The sequence below is a fragment of the Leptidea sinapis genome, chromosome 11, assembly GCF_905404315.1.
Source record: "Leptidea sinapis chromosome 11, ilLepSina1.1, whole genome shotgun sequence".
NCBI classification, from domain to species: Eukaryota; Metazoa; Arthropoda; class Insecta; order Lepidoptera; family Pieridae; genus Leptidea; species Leptidea sinapis.
The window spans coordinates 12196744-12208052 of NC_066275.1; the positions used below are offsets into that span (position 1 = coordinate 12196744).

Genomic DNA, 11309 nt, shown 5'->3' on the forward strand with positions numbered 1-11309 from the left:
AACACGTCATGATCACTGTATTAAAAAACCAAAGAAAAATATATACGACTAGCTGACCCAGCAAACGTTGTATTGCCATCGTAGTATCATCATCAACTGTAGTTAATCTACCAACTACAGGTATTTTAAATTAAGTCTGTTTTTACCTCCTCGGAAAGTTAGACAGATACAAAGATTCTAATTAGTTATTCATTTCATGCTATTCTTTCAATTTGATTTCTGAACGACGGGGGACACATCAAAGGAAAAACAAAATTGTTTTTTTTTTTAATTCCGAATATTTTCATATTTATTCAACTTTTTAACCTTCTCTGGACTCCCACAAATAATTCAAGACCAAAAATTAGCCAAATCGGTCCAGCCGTTCTCGAGTTTTAGCGAGACTAACGAACAGCAATTTATTTTTATATATATAGATGAAAGGATTCCAAAAAATGGCCCAGCCGTTTTGGTCTGAATAGTAAGATTACAATAAAAGTATAAAATACGGCAATCGGCCATGTTAACTGAAACAAGAATGACGTCACTCCTCAATAATCATTGTCGCTTGACATTTTGATGTTGCGTCATAAATCAATTAATCGGCCACCATGACAGTTACCGGCGTTTTCGCGCGTAATTCATAGTAGGTTCATAAAGATACAGTAATTTACGTTAGCTTATGTAATAATAATAATAATTGTAATTGTTGTTCTTTTTCAACAACTACAGTTTTTCCAAAAACAGTTGACGTGTTCTATAATAATATAGAAGAGGAAAATCAAGAGACCAAATTCTGTTATCAAGCCTATTTTAACTCAAATGCAAAAAAAATAGGTAGGTCTCTGAGTAGGAGTGAAATTCAATGGTAGACAAACGAAATGGAAAATAAAGATTATTCGGGATTGTTAGTTAATAGTAGGGTAAACATATTTATGATCAATTTGTTATGTTTTTAAAGTGATAACTCTCATTTCTAGGATTAATACACAAATAAAATTTGAAAAACAAAATTTTATGAACGATGCAATGTAAAGTAAATCCTGTAGATGAAGCCCAAACCTGAGAGTTGAACAAAGCAAACAGAATTTTATAACGAGGCGGTAATCGAACGGTTAGCTCAGTGGTTTAGAGCACCGGCACGGAACGCCGGAGGTCGTGGGTTAGAATCCCGCATCGTTCATAAAATTTTGTTTCTCAAATTTTATTTGTGTATTAATCCTAGAAGTGAGGGTTATCACTTTAAAAACATAACAAATTGTTTAGATTTACAATAGCGACATCTCAAGTCAATTTCCTAATATGCAAATATTGGGGTTGAGCAGGTTATCAACTGTAAAGTAGATCCTGTAGATGAAGCCACAACCTGAGAGTTGAACAAAGCAAACAGAATTTTATAACGAGGCGGTAATCGAACGGTTAGCTCAGTGGTTTAGAGCACCGGCACGGAACGCCGGAGGTCGTGGGTTAGAATCCCGCATCGTTCATAAAATTTTGTTTCTCAAATTTTATTTGTGTATTAATCCTAGAAGTGAGGGTTATCACTTTAAAAACATAACAAATTGTTTAGATTTACAAGAGCGACATCTCAAGTCAATTTCCTAATATGCAAATATTGGGGTTGAGCAGGTTATCAACTGTAAAGTAGATCCTGTAGATGAAGCCACAACCTGAGAGTTGAACAAAGCAAACAGAATTTTATAACGAGGCGGTAATCGAACGGTTAGCTCAGTGGTTTAGAGCACCGGCACGGAACGCCGGAGGTCGTGGGTTAGAATCCCGCATCGTTCATAAAAAAAATTGTTTTTCAAATTTTATTTGCATATTTATGATCATAACTGAAGCGGACATCTTGACCTGTGTTCCTTATTTTGGTTCTCAATTACACGTACGACGTAACGAACCCAACACTTCTGTACACACTGTGAGAAGTGGGCTACGTCTAAGGAGACAAAGACGTGGAATAAAGATCACGGTCGAAGTACGTACAATCACCACGGGATATGGCGAAACTCAAATTGAAACGAAAGTTATGTTTTGGGTACGGTGGGTTCCGAAACCGCCAATTACCATATTTTTAACAAAGCCTACAATAAAGGATCAGTTTATTCAGAGGAAAAACGTTTTAAAAACTAGTTTGTATTTAAAATTTCTAAATTATTGTAAACCTTGTAAACGCGAAAGTAATTTATCTCTACTCTTACTCAGCAAATCCATTTGGTAACTTATATTAGAATGTCTGTGATGTTAACTATTTAGGATTTCCCTTGTAAGGAGCCAATCCAGAGCGAGCAGTGGCCATGTCATGGATCAAATAAGACTTCCATTTCTAAATGCGCACACAAAATTAAGTATTCGAACTGTTGACCTTCAAAGAGTTCGGAGAGGGACTGAGAGCCAATATGTAGAGATATAGCTCAATCGGTTACGGATAATAGATTGAATATTCAATTCGCGATTTCACCTGAACAAACATACACCAACGGAAGGTTTCTTTGCAATAGATACCGGCTTGGTGGGTACCAGAGCGGCGCCTTTACTATCGTTAAGGAGTAATGTGCAGGCATTGTTGTTTTGGTGTGAAGGTCGCCGTAGCTAGTACATTACTAGAGACTCAACATTATGTCAAAGTCAAAGTGACGAGCGCAATTGCAATGCAGCTTAGAATTTTGGGTTCATCAAGAATCTTAGCTGCACTGCATTGTAATGGTCAGGGGGGATCACTAACCATCAGGTATTATCACTATTTCTCAGGCGCTAAGGAGGCCGCTACATTGTTATCTTTTCATTTAAGAAGACTAACAAAAATAACTAATATATATCTATGTTAGTTCCGGTGCTTTCCGAATTACAACATTCCTTCATTAATTTATTTCCTTTTAAAGTCCGCCCAGCGAACCGGGCGGGAACGGGTTGTCATTAAATAAAATTATTAAGTTAAAAAAGATGTGTACCACGCCATAGGAGCACAGCAAAAAGTTTCGTCTCGTATATGGCCAACCGCTCGGTAACTCATCAAGATAGGTAGCTTAGTCTATAAATACAAGTACCGCAAAACCTGCCATATGCGATCATTTGTTGTCAACATAATTTCATAAGCCTCGACGCTTGTATTCGAAAGTTACATTTTTATTGTAAATTAAAAAGGTAAAAATCTCAACAATCGACGCTAAAAAATAAGTCTCCATTTTCAAAGGTTATTTTATAATAAAAAATTCGTTCGTTTTAATTATTATTGTTGGTTTTGTACCACGAATATTAAACGAAAATTGTATGGTCCGTCTCTACTTTTTCCTCAGGAAGCCATGGAGCTGCCACGTGATATATCACTAAATAATTATTGAGCAGCAAACCATAATAAGTACCCCCCCCCCCCCCATGTCGTTGGGAAAGGTCTTGAAGAGAAAAACTTAAAATCGTTGAGATAGCCTCAAATTTTAAGTCAAGTCATCAAAAGATATTCAGATTAAAAAAAATCCCATAGAGTCCCCAATTTTAACTAGGTAATTAAAGCATTATTACTGAGTTTTTACTACCATTGCCATGCACATGCTTATCTAGGCATGAATATACTGGCAGGAGACATGCGAAAGACGAGCGCGGCGTCACTTATTCACTAGTAATCTAATACTTCGTCGGTAAATCTGAACAAATAATAAAAAAATTGTTATTTAACGTGATTCTCGCTTCTATCAAAGAAAAAGAAAATCTATGTATCAAAGATACCAATGGAAGAAATGAAAGAGAAACACGCAGAAAATATCTATCTATCTAAATATATACATAGAAATCTTCAAGGAAGATTATCATCCCTCGATATGGAGGAACTAAGTAACTAAGTATGGTACATAATATACACTTGACCACTATATAAACATTTAATTATGTTAGCAGTTAGAGATTATATTTCTTAAATTTCCCTAAATATTTGTGTAACGGGACAGTTTTAACAAAAATGTTATCTCAAATAGATAGCTTTGTAGTATTTGTTCGTTAAATGGATGTTAATGAGGTCTTTAGATAATTGGACTGTATTCAATAAATATACAATTAGTCATGTTAACATTGTACAGAGTTCTAAATGTATTTAAATATTTTATAAAAGTTATTTAATGCCATTATTTATATTATTATTACCAATAAAATAATCCTCATCCTTTTTATAAGGACTGCAAATAATGCACTATAAAGAAACCTTTAATCAACTCAAAACAAATTAACCTCATAATATTTTTTTTAATAACAATCCTGAGCTGTACTGCATTGTAATGCACAGGGTGTTTAAATGTCCATCAGCTGAACGTCCTGCTCCTCTCGTCCCTTATTGTTATAAAAAAACAAGAGTATCACTCATTTAAATAAAATATTTTAACGAAATGAATAAATGTAAATATTAAATTATAAACAACACACGTTTACTTACATCACATTAAAGTATTTTATCTAAACCTAATAATAATTCAAACTCAGATGAAATAAAAAAACATGAATAACAACTTGATCCGTAGTAGTAGTAATGTAAACTCCAACGCCTTAAAGGTGCCAACTTTGAGGCTCCAGATTAGTCCTTCAGTTATAAAGTGCATCTGGTATTAAAATAACCATTAATACACTTGACAAGTGACGATCAGTAAGTGATTTCATATCCTATTTTGAATTTGAATAAATGACAAAACATATAAACGAACACCACAGAAACAATAATTGTAATGTGCGGTGTGTACAAGGCGCTACAAGTGACCGCAAATAATAAACACGGCCGTCCGCATGACGATTTGTAAACAAACACTGCACTTATCCAACAACAACAGATTACCTAAATGCGACCATAGCTGCACTCGTCCCGGCGACCTACGAACGGCACAATATTTCACTGAACTGTCTGATACTCTGGTGAAAGACAAAACACTGTTGTTATGGTTTCCTTGAAGTATGTTTAATGCACTCGAGGCGGCGAGGCGCTATCGCGGCCGAGTCTCACGCCATACTACGCTCAGTAGCCGTCTGCAATGAGCAACCGCAGCTTTGAACATCGCATGAAACACTGTCTAACAGTCTTGTTCACTGGCCGGACTCCGGAGCTCGTTACTCCGTAGTCGTTTGTTGGTAACGTCACGTATTTCTCACAAACCCAGTGCGTACTGTCGACTGCGTAAATATAGACACCCGACGCCAAACACGCTTCGTCGTACAGGAACAACTGCTGTTAGTTGGAACAAGGACTAGGAAACACGCTGCTTTTACACGTTACAATATTATTATCGTCTGCGCGCTTGCCAAAAATGACTCTTTTTAACTTTAACATATAACAGACGTTTGACAGTTCGTTTTTTACAAATTGATTTAACAATTTGAAGTAACAACATAATATAATTCAACAACCGTAACCCATCAAAACTGAATCTAATTTCATCATAATATATTTCTATGCATTTATTGAGTGATTATCAGACAATTTTAGTTTTATAATATGGTGAGAAATTAAAAAAAAACAGGTATCAGAATAAGTTATAATTAGACGCTTTTTATTAGCTTCAACTGTATGTATGTTTGTTTGTAACCGACTCATTCGGGCGCGATTTTGACCCACTTTAAATGGCCAGATTTCGTTCAAACTTCGTAGATTTATTGAGGAACCATGGCAATACATTAATTTGTTAAAATTATACCATTTTTCAATAAGCAAAATAAGATTTTTGTTAATTGATATAACTTTCATCTATCGTCTCTAAGACAGGAATTGATGTCAATCTTAAATTTCAAAATAGATTTTTTATTTATAGTTCGGTTTTCTATAAAAAACGTGTTTTTTAGTCTTTATTAACTACTATTAATTTAGTATTCAAAAGAATGAATATTTATTTCATGATACGCTTGTCAATAGCTGTCAATAATGGTAACAATTATTATGTCAATTATTCAAATTTAAATATTTTTATCTATATATATATATATATAAGAGATTTCCACGTATATATCTCTGGAACCATTAGAGCTAAAGACTTGAAATGGTGGGAATATTCTTTTCGCCGAGTAGAGGTCAGCTAAGAACGTATTTTACGAAATTCTACACGCACGAGGTTTTTTTTATAATGAACAGAACAACGTCTGTCGGGTCAGCTAGTTTAAAATAAGACAAATGAAACAGAAATGCTTCAGTCTTCAGACCTGAAAAAGTTATATGAAAACACAGCGGGACTTTTACTTTTAATTCACAATTATTACCGGAAATAGGACCGCTTTATTAAAGTAATCTTTAATTTCCCATACCATTAACAATTCTTCTATTTCGCAATGTATTTTGTACATGTCAGAACATCGTAGACGATACTTTTCCAGAAGTGAGTATTGTAAAATATACTTCGCCCAGCGATACACTTACTAATTCAAATAGTATGAATGCATTCGCATTACAGATTTTGTGGGTGTTTGTTACAATTACACGCTTATCAACTCAACCAATAAGTTATGCACACATGTTATTGGGCAGATGAACACGTATCGGACCAGGTGGATACTATAACACCAAAATTGGTAAAAATATTAAAAGCAATACCTAAACACCAATGAAGTTTCGTTTTGTCAACGTTATGGATGACGAGAAAGTGGAAAAAGAATTAATATCAACAAATTATTGCCGAAGTTACAGAGATACAAAGGTACGAAGCAAATAAAAATTAACAAAGAATTAGGAGTGACAAAATGATTCACAATGTGAAGATTGCAAGAGTTTCATGACGAGATTCTCCATTTTGCATAATGCTCAACACGACATAGTTCCTATTTTCACCTCCGGGTGTTGCGAAATTTAAATAACATGATGGATAGCCTGATTTGACCCACATCTGAGTTTGTTTTATGGTTGCAACTCTTTTGTTATGTTAATTAAAATAAAATAATGAAATATTCGGACAACAATCTACAGATAATAAACAATAAAACCAAGTTATGAAATTAGTTTGGAAAATCAATCAATCCAACCAATGCATCTCACATTATAAAATACAAAATAAATGTATGCAATTCCTATGGTGGCGGTGGTTGAGCAGAGAGTATCATAAAATTCATTCTCATTAATATAATTCAAGCATCGCATCTATGAGTCTGATAACCACAAAAATAAATCTTAATATATATATTTCTTTTGTGCGTCTGTTGTAACTGAAATCCTCCTAAACGTCTGGACCGATTTTAATGAAACTTTCTGTGTGTCTTCAGGTGGATTCGAGAATGGTTTAGATTCACAATTGAACTATCTCCTAAACGGCTGGAACGATTTTGATGATTTTTTGTGTGTTCCAGTGAATTTGAGATTGGTGTGCGTCTTCAGGTGGATTCGAGAATGGTTTAGATTCACAATTGAACTACCTCCTAAACGGCTGGACCGATTTGATGATTTTTTTGTTTATTGGTTTAGACTTTAGAGTCTCATTTCCGTCCGTATAATATAATTCTCCTGCTCATGTGTATGTTAGTGGACTCCTCCTAACGGCTGGACCGATTTTTCAAATTTAAGACGTGTGTATTACTATTCACTTTTAAGTGCTACATAACATAATTATTTAATAATAATTTTAACACAGTTTTCAGGGCAAGCTCTCTGTAATATTTTGTGTATCATTGCAATAGTCTAAGCGGGCACCTACTTGTTTAGTAATTTAAAAGAAAACTATAAAGCATTGTACTCTGAGCAAGAGATTCGACCCCTAAACGTTAGGATCTGTTTGACAACAGACCTATTGCAATAAACTCCCTGTTCTTTAAAATCATTGGTCTCATTAACCACCAGCTCTAGATAATATTATCATCATCATCAGCCGAAAGACGTCCACTGCTGGACAAAGGCCTCCCCTAAAGATTTCTATGACAATCAGTCCTGCGCTGCCTTTGTCTAACATATTCCAGCAATCTTGACCAGATCCTCGGCCCATCTTGTGGGGCCAACCAACACTGCTTGTTTTGTATAGCAATATAAATCAATCAAATAAAAAATATATGTAATTATTGCTATCATTGTGATAATTCAGAATTCATTTAAACATCCTTCACCACCCAAATTATGTCAGTCTGAGGATATGTAGAATGGGCAACAAACACAGTATATGATTATTATTATTATATAGCTCGGTGATTCCACTACTTAAGGCTCCATTTCATATCATCAGAAAAAGGTGCAGCAGCTATATATATGTATAATATATATTATATCATTTATATAAACAGGCTAGATTTTATATAAAAGCGAAATATTTCTTATTACCTTTTGGTTGATTGATTCCCAACATCTTCTTCAGTAACATCACTAGATTTTTCTTCCTCATCCTATAACAATGAAAAAAAAATTAATAACAAATAAATTGAATAACAATAATATTAAGTAGTAGCTTGGAGTTTCTTATCAGTTCTTCTCCCCGTGACAAAGCCCCTTTATGAACTGATGAAGTGTTGTTGCAATATATTATTATGACTCCCTAGTAAATAGATATATTTCTAAGTATATTAATCCATATATGTTCAATAATTAGAGGCAGACCAAAGCTTCTTGTTTAGTAAAAAATTCGCTGCCATGATTTTAACAGAAATTTTACCAAACCTTTGGCTGCACCAAAACTGTTTTACTTGTTTTTTTTTTCAAATTCTTGTACCAATAAGTATGAACATGTTTGTAATATTTGTTTATTTCATAGCAGTTATATGATAAATATTAATTTTAATACTTTTTGCAAACATCTAATATTGTTTTTTACTTTTCATTTAACACCATTCAATAGCTGTCTAACATATAAGTGTATAAAATGAGTCAAATTCAGTATACTATAGATAATAACATGTCTGAAAGTCTCTCCATTTACGACAACAGCAACAACTAATAACTAAATAATACTATGTATATAATATACATTTACACATAGTATATTTATTTATCAGTTGACATAATATGAGCACTTTCACATATACTTGTATGTTCACTCATTAATAGTTTATTTGACATTAAGAAATAGGTGTTAGATTAAAAATTCAAATTATCACAGCACTAAATTAATATTTTACTTATTCTTTGGTATTTAACTTTCCGTTCCGGTAAAATCTGAATGTGTGGTATGCCTCAGATCAGCGTGATTTTGGCGCTAGCACAGCTTTCAGTCAATGCATATTATTTTATGAGTATTAATAGATTGCATATAATTAGGAGGATTTGAGTAAGTGTATCTGAAACCTATTAAAACAAGCTATAAGACCTTGCAAAATAAACCATCTTATAAACAAAATAAAGGTAGTACAGCACTCTCACTATTGGTATATCTGAAAAATCTAGTGTCTTGGAGCGCTGCCAATTTCGGAAGGGTATAATGAAATACTTTCCATGAGTTAAAAAAGGTAAATAAAACAATATACCTAATTAATAAGAACTAACAAAAATATAGAGTGTTTCACTCTATGATATTTCACAAGTGATGATAAAATAGCCATATTATTAAAATTATGTTAATAAAGTAGGTTTGAACCTTGATGGCATAAGAGGTCAAGCTTGTATTTGCTGTGTCAGTGTCCCCATCCTTTTAATGATGTGAAAGCTTTATGATTAAATGAATGAATATTTGTCATTGATTGTTGACTCAATGTTTGTGGTTTTGGGTGATTTGTTGGAACTTGATACAAAAATGGTTGACTAAAATTTATAGCTTTTAAAAAACTCAATATAATACATAGTTTATTGAACTACATATAATAAATCAATAATGTAATGTGATTTGGAAACAAAATAACCATTTTTTCTACATCCATCTTTTTATTTTGATATAGCTATATTCATAAATAAATGTCATTTAGATAAATGACCTTGTTTTTATCTTTGTGAATATTTATTTGAATGGCCATTAAAAAGTGGAAAAAAATCATTGTTGCGTTGCATTCACTGTCGTGTACAATTCTACAAAAATCATACTGAAAATAAAACGGAACTATTAATACAACACAACATTAAATAAAATGATAACATAACATACAATTAAAACTGGAATATACTCAAACAAAAATCAAGCATCATCTTTTCATTCATTCATTAGGCATTATAATATATTATCTGTTTATAACATTTATCACTTAAAGAGTTCAATTTCCTTATATTAGGATCTAATTATAATTGCATTCTACTCAATAATAATCTAATACATGAGACACAAATAATAGTATATACACAAATAAATCATAATTTTTAATAATTTTACAGAACAGTGGCATAGTTTATTAATTATAATAGAAACAGTACGTTTTTATGTTATCCATTATATCAACAGTTAGTAAGCTTTAACACAATTTATATTTCGCTCAAATTCTTCAAAGAAGGATCTATTATTAATTGTTTTCAGGTTTACACTAAATTTATTGACCTTACTATTACATCCGTAATACATACCGTTTTTCTAGGCGATTGGACACTCGGGGTACGACGAATTGTGACAAGTGCCATACCACATTTATATTTATTCAATCATTATTTTCGTTATTTTTATACACACTTAACACACACCAAATAAATAATACTGACATAAAGCACGTTACCGTAAAGTAATCATGAAAACTATATTATGAATCATTACTAACAGGATAGATTACGAGAGAACTGAAAAGATGATTCCGTAAATAACTCTAATACTAACAGCCATGTCACTTATATGATAACAACGTTAATTTAGTATTTAGCACCACTAAACATTTGTAAAACAAGGCTAATAAATTGAGATTTCATTGAATTTCATTACACAATACGAATACACAAAAGTTTCTATCGACAGCACTCGTTCCACAAGTTTGAAGTTAGTCAAAACAAAGAGAAAGATTCACTGTAACTAAAGTCTGAACACAGGTTAAGCTTTAAAATACAATGAGAACTTAGACGTACATTCTGAATACTCTATAATATTTTCAGTAGTTGGATCTCAAAATGGGTTGGGTAACGGTTTATTTTAATTTTAAACTTTGACATAAGAGTTTTTAATACAAGACAGATTAACAAAAAATGGTTGGTACCATATATATGTACATGTTTTTTGTATGTATATTCGCTGCATATGGTCTTGATATAGTCATGAATAATGCGTATATAGTTTATACTAAATTGGATCAAAAGCAAAAGGTTTCCAATGATGAAAATAAACTAAAGGTAGTTTAAGGTAGTTATTTTCGTCATTGGAATACCAGCAGATCGTAGCCATAATAGGAGGACTTTCGACAAGTCTAATGCACAAATACGTCCTTTCAGCATTTTCACGATCAATGTTCTAACGATAGTTCGAAAGAACACTCTTATTATATTTTTTACAGAAAAA

General features: G+C 32.7%; 1 protein-coding gene across 2 annotated transcripts in view; it reads right to left on the minus strand.

Annotated features, from left to right (window-relative positions):
• Positions 1-10791, minus strand: part of LOC126966917 (protein phosphatase Slingshot) — a 56743-nt gene extending 45952 nt beyond the window's left edge. Inside the window, exons 1-2 of one of the 2 annotated variants that reach the window (XM_050811204.1) lie at positions 10397-10791; positions 8240-8301 (exon numbers count right to left, since the gene is read on the minus strand). In XM_050811204.1, coding sequence (XP_050667161.1) covers positions 8240-8301; positions 10397-10450 — 116 coding nt within the window. In that variant the 5' untranslated portion in view covers positions 10451-10791. Of the gene's footprint in view, positions 1-4795; positions 5183-8239; positions 8302-10396 lie in introns of those variants that run through there. The other variant, XM_050811205.1, reaches the window with a different exon arrangement.
• Positions 10792-11309: the final 518 nt, after the last annotated feature.